The sequence below is a fragment of the Myxocyprinus asiaticus genome, chromosome 42 (assembly GCF_019703515.2).
Source record: "Myxocyprinus asiaticus isolate MX2 ecotype Aquarium Trade chromosome 42, UBuf_Myxa_2, whole genome shotgun sequence".
Taxonomy (NCBI): domain Eukaryota; kingdom Metazoa; phylum Chordata; class Actinopteri; order Cypriniformes; family Catostomidae; genus Myxocyprinus; species Myxocyprinus asiaticus.
This window is the reverse complement of record NC_059385.1, coordinates 27868480-27884726: the sequence shown is the minus strand read 5'-3', so window position 1 is coordinate 27884726 and position 16247 is coordinate 27868480. Positions and strand designations below refer to the sequence as shown.

General features: G+C 37.3%; 1 protein-coding gene across 1 annotated transcript in view; it reads right to left on the bottom strand.

Moving 5' to 3' along the window:
• Positions 1 to 10296: 10296 nt before the first annotated feature.
• The window catches only part of LOC127432336 (A disintegrin and metalloproteinase with thrombospondin motifs 6-like), a 139197-nt gene continuing 133246 nt past the window's right edge, over positions 10297 to 16247 (bottom strand). The window contains exon 24 of the mRNA XM_051683260.1: positions 10297 to 14558. Within this exon, the coding sequence (XP_051539220.1) occupies positions 14449 to 14558 (110 nt within the window). The 3' untranslated portion in view covers positions 10297 to 14448. The remainder of the gene's footprint in view (positions 14559 to 16247) is intronic.

Below are 16247 nucleotides of genomic sequence, written 5' to 3'. Positions count from 1 at the left end.
ATAAATCATTCTCTGTTATTCTGACATTTCACATTCTTAAAATAAAGTAGTGATCCTAACTGACCTAAGACAGGGAATGTTTTCTACGATTAAATGTCAGGAATTGTGAAAATCTGAGTTTAAATGTATTTGGCTAAGGTGTACGTAAACTTATGTCTTCAACTGTAGATAGATAGATAGATAGAACAACAGCAACAATTTTAAGAATATCACAGTCATTGTACCTGGTTCCAGTACAATAGCAGTGGACTGTGGCTTTCAAGCATCAAAAAGGATGCAAAGTATCATATAAGTAGTCAATGCAACTCATGCATCATATTCCAAGTTGTCTGAAGGTATAAGATAGGATATGATGAGAAACAACCCAAAATGTAAGTCATTATTCAGTGAAAACCTTGACATAACGCATTTATGAGAGAAGCTTGTTCACACTATTTTCATGTTCATGTGAGCACTGTTTTTGCTACAGTGTAACGCATGAGTGTGAGTAAATGATGACATTTCAGGTGAATTGTTTAGTGAATGAGATCCAGTGAGAGGATATTTAATGTAATAGATGAGAAGGGTCCCTTATTTGAAAATACATAGAAGCTTCTGAAGACTATGTCTCCATCTTGGTCTCTCCTTGCCTTTTTTATTAGCTGCATGCACTCAGAAGGAAAGACTCGGGGTCCTTCACCTTCTCCAGTTCAGTTCCACTGCCTAATGCCATCACACTAAGTGATTGGCTATTGATTTGCTGTACATTTAATCTACTTAGCTGCACATCCTGTCAATGACAGTGAAGCAAATCATTGAAAATCTTCAAGGTGACCTACTACTGCAGTTGATGGTCGCAATGCACAAATGTTCAATTTAGCATTTTGACATGGTATAGTTCACCCAAACAAAATGAAGTAATCATCTACTCATCCTCATGTCACTCGAAACATTTTTATTTATTTTTTCAGTTGCAGAATGCCCAAGCTGCTCTTTTCCATACTGTGACAGTGAATGGTAACTATGGCTGTCAAGCTCCAAAAAGGGTAAACATACCACAAAAGTAGTCCATACAATTGTTTGCTAAATTCCAAGTCTTCTGATAACTAATGATAACGATGTGAGATTAAATTTACAGACCGTCAAGTGTGCTGCATTCCAGTTGAATGTAAACAAGGTCATTCCACGTCAACTCAACCAGACACCCCCAGCTCGAAATTTAGTTTTTGATCATTTTTTTACTGATGAAAGATAAAGTTAAATTATAATAAAAGCCAAAATATTAAATGCCATGGATTAATATTAACTGAGTAATCTATTGTTTTGTAGAGTGGGTTTCAAATGATTTCACAATTATAATATTTCGCCTATGATTTTGAAATAAAACTACAGGTAAAAAAAGGGAGGAGAATTTATGGTAAAACATGGTTTAAATATTGATCTGTTTCTCACCCACACCTATCATATTGTGTCTGGAGTCATATAGATTACCTTTATGCTCCCTTTATGTGGTTTTTGGAGCATAAACATTTTGGCACCCATTCACTTGCATTGTATGGACCTACAGAGCTGAAATATTCTTAAAATGTTCATTTGTGTTCAGCAGAAGAAAGAAAATCATATACATCTGGGATGGCATTACAGTGAGTAAACGAAGAGAGAATTTTCCTTTTTGGGTGAACTATCCCTTTAAGGTGAATATTAGATGGAGGTTTTAATCAGTAAAACATACCTCCCTAACATAAAACTTTAACCTAAACCTAACCAATATTATTCTCAAAAAGCAAATGAGAGGTAAACAAAACAGACATTCTTACTCTAAACAAACACCTAAACCAACCGATAGTGTCCTTAAAGCAAACGCAACATGAAAAGCACATTGTCTGAAGCATCCACGTCATCTTGTGTAGTTTTTGTGACACTTTCATCTCACATGTCAGCTCGTGTCAGTGTTTGACTGGGCTTGAACCACAGAACTCTGACTCCAAAATCCAACACTCTGTCAGAAGAGCTACCGACGGAAGCTAAACACTTTGGAAAAAGTGTGTGAATCTATATGGGTCTATAATACACATAACATAGCAGTTTGTGAGTAATAGTGCAAAAAATAAGTGTTTATGAAGTCATAATCAGCCGTTGTAGTCATTATTTGTGTGAAAGTGAATAAATGCACAGTTGTTGTAGTACCTCTAGTAGTAATCTTACCAGGAAACTGCGGCGAAACGTCGAACAAGGCACGTAAAAGTCAGTTTGCAAAAATGTAGTCATAATAATGTTCATTCTATGAGACCTGCCATAATTTCTCCCTCACCCAGACTTTTGAACTAGTCTCAACAATACAGTTTTAAGTATTAAAATCAGATAAATTCTCCATTGTACTTTTCTCCCCTGAGAACTTAATAACATTTTAAATTCATTTGTTATTTATGTGTATAATTTATTGATTTATTTTATGAAAAAAGAAAAGAAAAGAAATGCAGTCCCTGTTGCTGTTATCATTACATTATGAAAGCATTTCAGAGAACAACTTTAGGGTTTCCACTTAAGTTATGATGGAATTGAAAAGTGACAGTGAAGTTTTGACAGTATTTGTGTCCCGTATACGTGAATACGGGCTGTTCACCGGGAGGACTGCTTGTTTCTCCACTTCAGTTCTTAACATGTTCCTTTCTGCTGTACTGTCAATGAAGTGCAATTTGTGTCACAGTACTGGCAGCTATTCTTGCTCCCACGGAACGATCGACGGATGATTGGATGGCGAAACTATCAGAGGGATCCTGATAACTAATTTTAGCTAAACTTACCAATGTGATTTTCCTTTGGTCTAACCTTCAAATGTTTCCTGGAAAATTATGGCATCTTCACTGCTGGAAGGCATACAGTACACTGCAATGAACTGTGATGTTGGGGTTAGGTTAGGTTCTTTTTTCCTTTGAAGAGACAATAGTGTCAAAATTTCAGAGACAATAATACATTTTCTCCAGTTGCCATTGCGATGAAACAGCCCTTTTAATGGTTTGACCTTGTTTGCATCGAAAGCACAGTGGTGAAGTGAGACAGGTTTTATGTACACATGCAACAGTGAGTGGAGCCCCTGACTCACGTGAGTCACGAGAGAGAACCAGAAGAGATCTTTTGCTGCTAGTAATCTCCATTTTTATCAGATGCAACTGTAATCTGATTACATTGGGTTTTTACATAACTACAACGGATTACAGTTACACATTTTTTGTATCCTGATTATGTTTCCCTTTGTACTCTGAGAAAACTCTACCGCAGGCTTGTCTCAAAGTTAAGAGTGTGCTCTAGTAACGTGAAGCAAGACTGAAGCTTGTCGGCTCCGTAGCCATTTGGCTTTGATCTTCTGTAAAGTGCTGCAATATGAGAGTCAGCTGTGGGAAAGTAGCTGGGATCCAAACCCAGAAGAGCTTCTGGAAGGAGCTGAGTAGATAGCAGTCTCTGATGACATGACCCTCAAACCTCAGGGCTACATTCCTTCATGTCATACCTCCAATGTGGGTGCAGAGTCTCCAGCAACACCATCTGTACTGTTAGCGGAAGCTTGTTTGTTCAGACCGAGCTCTGCCAAAACACTCGAGATGCTCTCGACAGTGGCACTCCAACATAAGAGTGATGGGGCTGGGAAAACTGGGTGCGATTTTCATTACTGAAAAAGAACGGTTTATCATTTATCCAATATTTCTCACACAGCATCATATCAGCTTCTATTGCATTGGATTCATTTAAGGAACGGTTCATCCAAAAATTATTTACTCACCCTAAATAATGTTTTTTTTTTTTCAACATAAAATGTGAATTTTTGAAGAGCATGCTGGCCATTCTTTTCCGTATAATGAAAGTAAATTAGGAGTGGGGCCGTCAAGCTCCAAAGTGACAAAAAAGCACCATAAAAATATCGTTAAAATGGTTTAAATTATTTGTGCAAAGCGATATGATGCTTTGTGTGAGGAACTGACCGAAATTTAAGTCATCATTCAAAGAAAATCTTTGCATTTCACATTCATGAAAGTTCATGAGAGAAGAGGCGATGTCCGATTTGTGAATGATTTGTGTCTGATTTGTACTTTTTAACGGGATCTTTTTAATTGGACTGATCCATTTACGAGTTCAACTCACTTGGTGTGTTTACATGCATAATCTTACATTTTACAATCTCAGATTATGCTTAATAAGATGACAACGTGTGTGAACAGAGTTGGAGGTTTTCTACTAAAGATTACAGAATACATTTTAACGTATTCCATATCAGTAACATAACAGGCCCGGCTCCAGCTGTAAGATGAAAGTTGCGCCATAAGACCCTCTGGGTGGGCCGTAAAGTTGGATGGGTGGGAGTGGCTGTAGTCGTCAAGGTGGGCCAAGCTCATGATTGGATGGGACAGGCCCACCCAGGCCCCCGTTGAGTCGTGTCTGAACGTACACTAAATACTTTGAATTACTTCTTCAGCACTGACAGATTTTTCACTTGTTTTGACTATTAACAAGTGAAAAAACATCTACAAGTACAGTAAGATGAAATACACTTCTCTGAAAAAATGCCTATTGTGTCTTTTGTAGTTTCTTCTTGGGTAAATTTTGTTTGAAGGATTTTTAGTTATTTTTTATAGAAAAACAATACAAAAAAAACTCATTAAGAATGGTATTTTTGCAATATATCTTTGCTCTAATGGCCCTGATACTAGCCACCTGCCATAAGAACACTGAAGATGGAGCAGTAAATCCACACATTAATGCAGAACCGATTGCATTTGTGCTGTAAAGTTATTTTTACTTTTGCTAATTACTTTTGATCCAAGTACTGTTTTGTTTTTTAATCAATAATATTGTTTTTATCCTTTTTTTTTTATTTATTTATTTTATCAGTTATATGAATACCTTTTGAATGTAATTTTATTTGGATGACCAACCATTTCTATTGTAACTGTAATCGAATATAGTTAATAATATTTAGCATTTTAAATACGATGCAACGTTATTGCCCAACCCTGTCATGTGAATTTTAGTCTGTTTATCATGCCAAACTATCATATAACTTCATAAGACTTGGAATATAGCAAACAAACCATATGTACCATTTCTTTCCCCATCCAGTCCCTGGATCTCTTTACAGACGCAGACTAGGGAAGACTTTCAGTGCCAAAGATCAAAACCAGCCCTGTGTGATTTATCAGGAAAACAGTGGCTCAGGTCCAGCTGGAATTCTTTGGAGCACTTCATGAATTCTCTGAAAGGGTCCCAGACATGTATGTTCCTGTACCTATGTGTCCCTTTTAGTGCTTACATATGCACATGACTGCATTTGAAGAAGTACCAGTGCTGTCTGGAGAGTTGTACCCTTCCGAAGGGCTTGATGAGCATCTGACCAGAGAGTGTGTGTTAGATTGGGGTAAAATCGGACAAGAGCATTTCATGTATATTATCAGTCCCTATAATTATCAGTCTATTTAAAGGTAAGTATCCTTGTTGAGTTGGTACATTCTAGTTCTCTTTCACACCTTTTATCAAAACCACCTCTGATCTGCTAATGAGTTGCCACCTCAGTGAAGTCTGCTGTCCTTGGAAAACACTTGTGCCTTTATAAATGTAATACAAAAGGCGAGCAGTAGATTCACAGAAGACACCGATTTGTGTATTCCAGGCTTGGGCAAAATTCAGAATTTTAGAAATGGCTCCCTTTCCTTTCATGTGCTGGAATTTGAATGGAACTGGCCACGTTCCAAAGGATGTTGAATTGGAATTTTATTTTTAATGACAGGACTCTTCCTGTCATTAAAAATAAAATTCCAATTCAACATTGAATCTCTTCAATAGCAATTAAAAGATAGCGTCCTAAGCATGCGTTGTGTTGATTTTGAAGGTTTTGGGGAAATTTGTTGTGTGTACAATAGCATGTTTATCATTAATTCATTCTGAGAAATGAAATGTATCATTAAAAAATACACTTAATGTTTTGTATTTCAATCCATTTTAGTTCTACTTCCTTAAATTCAAAAGTTCTGAATAGAGCACAACCTTGGTGTATTCCATAGCTCTTTTCCAAAACCTAATAAGCTACCTTGCTGTTATAGCTACCTTTTAAGAGGGAATTCATACTGTTTTTTTCTTGCATTTTCAACATTTAGATGGTGTGCAATGGAATTTAAAACCAGGTGTATTTATAGGTGCCTTAACTCTTATGTATTGCTGCTAATATTATATTAAACATTTTCAAATGTGCCATCTATTCCATTATCCAATAAATGCAACCCATGCAAATTTTAAATTCAGCTGAAACTTAAAAGTTGTTCTCTGAAATGCTTTTGTGATGTAATGACAACAGCAGTTGTGACAACATTGAATTTTTTCAGTATTTAAAATAATCCAAATTGTACACATGAATACCAAATGAACTGAAAATATTTTTAAGTTGTTATTATATAATTTTATAGTATCTCATTATATATATACACACATACATACATATATATATATATATATATATATATATATACACACACCCTGAAAACAACCCTGAAACTGGGGCTGCATTCCACTTCAAATTTGTATGCCCTTCCCTCACTAACTTCCCTCTGTCTCATGGACTCGGATGTACGTCATTGCGAGTGCCCACTACTGGCAGAACCCGTGCAATGGGTTTAACTGGAACACCTTAAACCCTTGATCACTTGGAGCACATTGAGGGCTGATGTCAATTTGTGGAATTATTTAGTGATTTTTGCACCTAAGAAAACATTTTTTAGAGAATGATGCAACCACAGATACAAGTTTAGTTGTAATTTTAGATGCTTATGTATTAATCAAGCTTTACAAAAATGTAACTGTAACATAACAATGAACACATAGGCTATAACTGTGAAAAAACAGTTTAAGGTAGTGTGGCAGCGGGGGCACGGTGCAAGCGCCCTTACCGCTTTCTCTCTCTCCGGACAGACACTTGAACACGCCCCTGCTGCCACAGGTAGCTATAAATATTATGCTGTTAAATCTCAATACAACTTTTCTAAACTGCTTAATTGATCTAACTTCTCTTCCATCATACATTAGAGTTATGTGGGGGTTGGGGTTGATGAAGTGCGATCTGCTGTCACGTCACAATAGAGTTGCATTGTGGGATATGGTGCTGCCTGAAGCGTACATCTGTGTAGGCTCGCTCCCTCTGTCAAAATCAAGGGGTTGATGGTCTGTCAACAGAAACTTCCCTTGCTCACTTAACGAAGTGGAACGGACTTCCAAATTGGCAACTGGGATTCCCCCGAGGGTAAGTGCTTAGGGGACTTAGCAAGTGGATGTTAAAAGTGAAGTGGAATGCAGCCTGGATCTCACGTGTCAATATGTTCAACAACATTCCAGCTACGGCCACTTGGGGCACCAGGGCAGTGATTCATATTTTAGGAAGCACAGACCGATTTCAGCTGAACAACTTTCGGCCTACTGTTGCCGAATTCACAATTAGATCAGTCAGGAATTTTTGGGAGTTAATTATATTGTACAATGCAGTTGTCACTCCCATTAATTACCAAACTGTGTGTGTACAGAATTGGACTAAGTTCTAAAAAGGGAGTGAAAACTGTATTTAGCTGCAGTGTTTACTTGGCCATTTTGTCTAAAATATAAGTCACTTGGCATTAATTTCAAATTTATAAAACTGTCATATAAAAGAAATATCACACTCAAAATCATGCTGTTGTACTGTATATGTGATATCCTGCAGCCTTGTTCCTACGGCTGAATCACAGCTGTGCTGATATTCAGTACAACAGCATGTAAACTGTTTAACATGATTAAACTGTTTTTATCAATACACTAAGGTATGAAATTAACCAAAAGATCCATTTCTCTCAACTCATCCTCCATGCATTAAAATGCTGTCTACGTAGGTGCTCAGTACATTTTGGAAAGGAGCTATTGTTATGCAAGAACTGAAAGTATATCTCTAAAGCTTGTGTTTATACTCCCTAATCTATTGTAATCCCAATATGCAAATATTCTAAGTGTTATACGGATAGTCAGGTTTCTCTTCAGTGTTCTTTAGTGAAGAAGACCACATCATGGACTGCATTAAACCATACTTACCCCCTGAGGTCAATGCTCAGCCACATACTTCAGAGTAAACAAACCCTTTGTTCCTCTCCGCAAACCCTTCAGAGATAAACATCTGTTTTGGGTAAGTGCAAAACACAAGTGCAATCTTGCCATGAGCATGTCTTTGATCACCAATGCCTTAAAAGCACAGTCCCCCTTATACTAACAATGTGAACTCTCGGCTCTTGCATAGTGCAAAACTAAATACTGTTCACAACATGTTGCCATAGACAGAAGTTTGTTGACATTCATTCACACAGCTGCAACAAATGGCTCGAACATAACCATTTTCTTGTTTCCTTACATGCGCAGAGCGACACAGCAATAAAGCTATATTGTTATTTATTTTGACTTCTCAGTCCAACCTTGCAGTTCACAAAGAGATAAAGAATGGAACTGTTTCTTGGCAAGTGCCTCTGCTGTCTTGCTATGTCTTTGTTGTGGCTGTGCTGCGAGCCGACATGTAAACAGATGAATTGTAGCTGACAGCTGCTAAGACATTCTTAAACCTCTCTCTCTTTCTCTCTCTCTCTCTGTTTCGCTGTATCTGTAACTCTTTTCCAAGGAATAAGAGAGAGACAGTAGCCCAACCAATCTTTTAGTTATCGTAAAGTTGTTGCTTTTAGACAAAACAGGACTATCAGTGTCTGTACTCTGAGTACTTTTCATTAGTATTAGCATTAGCTTACTTCCATGGAAGACTTAAAAGGCTGTAGACTGCCTAAATTCTCCGAAACAAAAGGATAGTTCAATAGAACATTCTGTCATCAATTAATCACCCTCATGTTGTCTTCATGACTGTTTGACTTACTTTCTTACCCAACCCTTACAAAAACTGAGAGAGTTCATGGCAAATTTGCCACAAACTTGCTGCAAATTCACCACTGATAATTTTCACATGCAAATGAGCTTTGCAGCAAACTTGGGGCAAATTGTCCATTGTTGCCAAAGGTTTGCTGCAGGTTCACCACTACCGGTGAAGAGCTGCAAACCTCTGGCATACTTTTGCGGCGAATCACAAGCTCATTTGCATGTGAAAATAATGAGTGGTGAATTTGCCGTGAACTTTCGATTTTTGTAAGGGAAAACATGTTTTTTTCATAATGGAGATTGGGGCTGTCAAATTCCAAAAATGTCAAGAAATACAGTACCATAATACCATAAAAATACCATAAAAGTTGTCTGTACATCTTCTGTTGCAGTATACTGCACCTCATCTGAAGCCATACGATATCTTTGTGTAAGGAACAGACACCATTTAAGTTGTTATTTGCTGAAAACCTTCGTCATAGTACTCAAATCTCAAGTACAATTATGTTTATTCAAAAATGCCACATTTGATATCAATGATATCGATCATCATTGGTTCAACGTATCTTGTCCTTGATGTCAAACCTAGCATGACGTGTCTTGACGAGCCATATTTGAACAGAGCCCACCCAATTTTACAATTATTTTTCCCATTCATTTTTTCCATGGGGATCTCATAAAATCCTTAATAAAAGAGTTCTAAGCTATGAGCCAAACCATTACAACATTGCAAAAAAGTATTTGAAAACTGGACAAAATTAAAACGGTACAAGACTTTGTACTTAAAGTCTTTAATAAGGAAATTAACCCAATCCCATGAAGTATTGCGAATGACGTAATCAAATTAAAAACGATGGAAAAATATAAAAAGTAATGATTTAAAGTCGTTGATTAAATGTATAGAAAATATATATTATAATTTTATTGCTAAATATTCCGATATATACAAATTTATAAGTAGTTTGAAAGTGTAGAAAGATTAATTCAGTTACTTACGGAACCAGACAGTTGCGCTCTATTGAACGAGATTTGAGAGTTAGTGGAGGCAAAATTTAAAGATGAGTCGTATGGACTACTTATATGGTGCATTTTTCATTTTTTTGAGTTTGACAGCCATATAGTCTCTGTTACAAAGTGCACTCTGGACATTCTGCACTATATGTTCCACAGAAGAAAGTCAATATATTAATATTTAAGTGAAATATCTCTTTAATGAATTAACCCTTTTATTCCAAAATGTAAACTCATTTAGATTAACTTAAGCCATTTGTGGAAAAGCATGAAAGAACATCATAGGCAAACACAACTCTTTTAAAGTCATTTTATTTCAGGATTCATTACATATCGTAGGATTCACCAATGGTACAAGCCAAAAGGCCTCAGAATGTTAAAGTTATTATGGGAATATCTTTTTTTTTTTTTTTTTTTTTTTTAACCATTTAACATAACTTACCATTATTAATTATAATTTTTCGTGAGCACTGGCGCTCGAGAACAGTGCAGTAATACCATACCGACACACACGCACTCAAACGCTCAACTCACACAAAACGTAGTTTTAAGAGCACTCTAGTAGCAAGTAAGACACATTCAAACTCACATTTTTACAGAGACTAAAACAAGACCGTGAAGTGTTATTTCACTGCATCGTTTACACTAGACTAGATTTCAGTTTGCATGCAGTGAAACGTACATAAAACAAGTGACAAATGGCAATAAATTAGCATATAATTTACATATGAAAAAAAATTAGTAACAGTGTACCAACATTAATACTGAATATAAAATATAAGCAACTATTCACAAAATGCTCTCTTCTGCAGGTACAGGTTAAACGATGTGACATTCAAAGACACAAGTTCACAGCGATGAGTACCAATTCCACTGAGTCTTATTGAGAGTCTCTTGCCTCCATGTCCCAAAGCCAGTAAACTTGTACTTCAAGCCTTAGGATTTTACAAAGCACAATTTCAGGATGCTCAGCATGTTGGGCCTACATTTCCACTGTTCACTGTTGAATAATCTCAGTTTAAACATTTCATAACAATACATAACTGATTAATGTTGTGTTTGTGGCTACAAAAAAAAGTAGCAGCAGCAAAAGTAGAATGGTTGTATGATTAAAAATGGTAATGAGTGTCTCCTAAACTCCTCTTTCTAACTATCTGTCTGTTGTGCCCCATAAGTGAAGTGAGATCTAATATTGTGGCACCCAATTCCCTATTATTTGAAGTTCCCTTTGCTAAGACAGCATCAGTCACCCAATTGTGGTAACAGATAGTTGCAGGAATGTTTACAAAAGAGCCAACTTAAACCAGTGTAAAAAAGAAAGACTCTGTCCCAAAACTCAGTGAGCGAAATGGAACCTCGCAAGTGACTGGTTTGGAAAGTTTTATATTGGTAGCGAATAGCGCATTTCATAGCCGACCAGCAACTGATTCCAATAAAGTGTGATGTTAGCATGTTGCTAAGCTAATGACACAATACTGTAGCACAAATATTGGTTAAAATAGTAATTTGTTTTTATTAGACTGAATTTTTTATTGATACATTTTGGGGTATTGAATGTCATTTATAATCAGCATTGCTGAAAAGTCTTTCTGAAAAATCACTATAATCATGAATACGTGAACAAGGACTTCAATTTTGGTCTGTCTCTCACCCAACAATTAATAATACTTTAAGTAAATGTTGCAACTCTGCAATGCTTGGGCTCTGAGGGTTCATATTTGGCCAAAAGAAGGTACGTATCTATCTTTTGGACCAACCTCTGCATTGAGAGCGGGACTATGGCCTTAAAACAATAATAAGTTTTTGCTTGAAAATGCATTAATTTTGCAACATTTACAGCTATAATTCACACTAGGACAGCGTTTTCCCATTGAAAACGCTCTCCATAAATGCATACTTTGGAAAACAATGACGTCGGAAAACTGAAAATGGAGGTTTCAAACTTGGCCTATAAAATCTTGGAAATTCTATCTAGGTAGACAGCTCGCTAGGTTTTGGAACAGACTTAAACTGTCCTTGGTTTTCAGTCAATTACTTAGACCTCAAGCTCAGAGTACATCAAGGTCTCATAGCACAATAGAGCCAGATGATCCAGCCGCACAAAAGGTGAGAGGAAGGAAAGCAGCGGAACAAACAGTCCTCAGCTGCAGGAAGACAAGCACCATTGAATTTGGAGGGTTTGAGGTCTTCTCTCTTTAAAAATAAGCAGTGTGATCTCAGGGAAGGAGGAAGAGGGGCTCTTCTGGAGGTAGTCGATCACAGACCGGATCCGTGGGGTCTGGCAGTTTACCCAGGTACTGGTCCTTAACTTTACTAATGGATCAGCATTGCATACCTGGAGATCTCTAAAACTTGCTTGGACACCACTGAGCTGATGAATTGTCTGCATATATTGCTGATAATGTGGTGGAGCATGGTCGCAGCACACATTTTACAAGGAAATTATTGCGTCTGGAACACTCTGGGCCCCGGAACAGACATACAGATGTCAGAGCTGCACAATTTATAGCAGAATAACGTCAGAGTCGCAATTAATGCCTGTCTCCGGTGTCCATAATAATTCTAGAGACACAATACTTGAGACGTCCCTTTTGGAGGTGTGAGCTGATCTGATTTTCAGGCCTTGTTCAAATGTCAGACAACAGTGGAATTCTTTGGCCCATGGCCATGTGATTCAGCTTAGTAAAACAGGTGGCTACAACTGAACATCTGGACACTTAAGCTCGAATTGAGATTTTAGCACCACAGAGCTCATTCTTACTACCCTGTTTTTCTTCAAAGAGTGGCGACTAGGGCTTTAGGTTAGGTTTAGAAGTTCCTGTAGCTCAACTGATAGAGCACAGTGCTACCAACACAAAGGTCATTGGTTCTATCCCAGGGAACGCATATATTGATAAAATGTAAACCTTGAAAGCACATAAAGTCGCTTTGGATAAAAGCATGAGCCAAATTAATTAAGACCCGCATAGAAGTTCCAAGTTATCATTTGCAGTAAAACTGCATGCACACCATTAATCCCATTATGAAACAACTCTTGGGTTTTTGTGTAGTCGAGCTACATTCTTCATCTTTGTCATTCGAAGTATACGTGACACAGTGCGTAATCAAATGTTTTGAAGGATGTCAAATTCGCTGGGTGAAATACACTTTGCGTGTCACCTCTGTCTTTTAGAGCATGCGCACAATGCCGAGGTCACAGTTTTCCTGACCGACCACTAGGTGACTCCATTATGATTCTGATTTCTGCTGGACTGTTTTTTGGTTTTAGTCTCCATAACAAGTAATGTAAAAACTACTGAAACGAACGATCCAGATGGAGAACAACCACCAGTAAAAATGAGGTCAGGCTCAACTTGTGCAGTTATTGGCTATAATAACTCTGAAATAGTACATTAAATCAACATAATTAACCTCGGGCTATAGCATTATGTCTTCTACCCACTGTAAAAAGTATCGTCACTTTGGAGTTACATTCTTTTTTCGTCAATTTTTACACATTTAATACGTTAAACATCACATTATCTGCTAAGAACAGACACAGGAGACTGGACAAAGAAAACAGTGTTCTGGTATGAATCAGGGGACACTTCCATGTTCAGAAAAAAGGAGAATACATGCTGGACGAAGCCGAACAACAATGGCATTACCTAGGTCTGTTAGTCCGACTTCGCAAAAATTGGACTGATTTCAGTCGGACTAAAGTGTTTACATGGCATTTTAAAAAGGCTAATTATTGTTTTAGACTGAAATTGAACTTTCCAAAGTGTATGTAAATGTATTGATTAACAGCGATTAAATCGCTGGAGGTCACCAAGTCATTGTACTGTTGGTTGCTAGTTGGCTTTCCTACTTAGTATCCAACCGTATCAAGCAGCAGGTCACGTCACTTTCTACCTCCCATTCGTAGTCACTGAACATGCATATAGTTGAACTGTGCTCAACTTTGGCGTGTCTCTGTGCTCAGGTCGCCTCAAATCGCTAACTCACATTGAAAATATATGACTTCTGGTTTATCTGAATGCCACTGTCGTTGTGAACGCCCCCTAATGCAGTGTTGCCAACAGATCTGTGGGAGTAGTGTGTACATGAGACCCAGGGAAAAACCAGTCAGGTCTTCTGTACATGGGTGCCTTGAAAAATCTCTGCCTTGCTACCTCTGTGAATGATGTGTCCAGCACTTTGGATTATAACAACAGAAAGACATCAATAATAATAATAATAATAATAATAATAATAATAATAATAATAGCCAATAGAAATTGTTATTATTATTATAAAAATAACAACAATAATGATCATTTTATACATTCCCACTTCACAGAAGTGAAAATACAACAAAGGTGTCAGCGCAGTGCTGAGCAGTGGTTAGGGTTCCACAGGGCTACAAAAGCTGTTGTATGTTGATGTGTGTGTATGAGTGAAGAGAGCAAGAGAAAGAGAGAGTGCCCAGCGCTGACTCCAACAATGCTGATTTGCTTTTCTCTCTGCCCGGTTCTCTCTCTCCTTCCTTTTTTTCGGCATCTGTCTCTGCTTCACTCCTCGGGGTCAGTGTCCTTGGCACGTTTTGCAGCACATCTGCCTGAAGTACGCACGGCTGCAGAACTTGAACTTCAGCACCAATGGGCAATATGCCACCTTGTTTACGTCTTTGCACTCTAGAGGGAGGAAGAAAAGAGGGGAATGAGAAAGGATATGTGAAGGATTGAATAAAGTGGTCAAAGCTGGGGAACCATAAAGGGGAGACTGGGTTAAAGGGATAGTTCAGCCGAAAATGAAAATTCTGTCATCATTTACACACCCTTAAATCATTCCAAACCTGTATGACAAATGTCCCGATCCCACTTTTCAATACAATGACAATTGATAGTGATTTCGCAAATGTATCATAAAAGAAAATCTTGACGCCAGTTGTGTGTTCATGAGAGAAGTTTGTCGTGTTTTTAGCCACTGCATTGCTGGGTTTCCATACACATATTTGTATGCAAATTTTGGGATACTGCATGAAAAATGTTGGATGGAAACACCAAGATGTGCATAAAAAAAAGTATTCACTCGCTCAAAGTAGCTGTCTTGTTTTTTTTTTTTTTTTATAAGATGTGCATAAACATGGATGGAAATACTGTACATTTACAGAATACATTTCTCTATAATTTATGTCAGAATACAGATGTGTATCAAAAAAGTAATGTGACTTTGCTTTCTCTACTTGGATCAGCCATGTGAATTCTCTACTTCTCATTATTATTATATTTTCTACACTAAAAGTGTCTGGGCAGTAAAAACAGTAAGTCCTAGAGACACCAAAATTGGCAGGATGTTCCCAGATTGTACATAACCTAACCCACTCTAACCCCACTATTGCGCACACACATACACACCTATCTGACTCTAAGTGGTGCTATAATACGCACTTTTACATTTACGCTTATATCTCCACAACCGTATGGACTAGAATGAAAATTTATAAATCTATTGTCTATATATGTATATTTTTTTTCACCATTTTGAGTTGTCTGTAAAACCTACTTTTTTAAACTCCTTCCAGACCGCTGATCTAATTCACCCGAAATGTTGCATGTATCATTAGAGACCCTCATGCAAAAAAGTTATCAAAAGACTTTTGTTTTGACACATATTTCAGAAGATATAGGTTGATAAGTGAATTGGGCCAAGGCCCAAAAAATCCTTTTGATAAATTTTGTCATAAGGGTCTCTAGATGATACATGCAATTTAAGGCAAATTAGATCAAACAGTCTGGAAATTACTATAGAAGAATCCACTTATCCAAACTGCTTGGACCCCATTAACTGCCGCTAGCAGCTCTATTTCACTCAAAGCAAATCATGAATATCATTGCATTGCGTCTCAAATGTTGCTCTCATCATTCTGAAATGCCGGAAACAAAGCCTGTCATATGGCTACAATTATAATAATATAATAACTGGCTACAGTTACCTCTCAGAACTGTCTTACATGCTTTCATTCTCAGATATAATGCATCTGCCACCGATCGCAAGCAAGAGAGTGTTTTGTCTGCGTGCTCTAAACCATGAGATGGAAACGCTGCTTTATTCGCAAATTGTTGTTACCATGTTCCAATTTTCCGCATAAATTGAATTCCTAACTTGGATGGAAGCATGACTAGTGTGAACAAGCTTCTCTCATGAAAACACAAGAAGCATCAAGATTTTCACCAAAAATGTACTTGAAACCTTTCAAATGCCTTCAGAAGATGCGGAATATGATGCAAGGATTACTTTTACGATATTTTTGTATACTTTTGGAACCATGAAAGCGAAATTACTATCCACTGTCATTGTTTGAAAAAGAGGTACCGTCACAT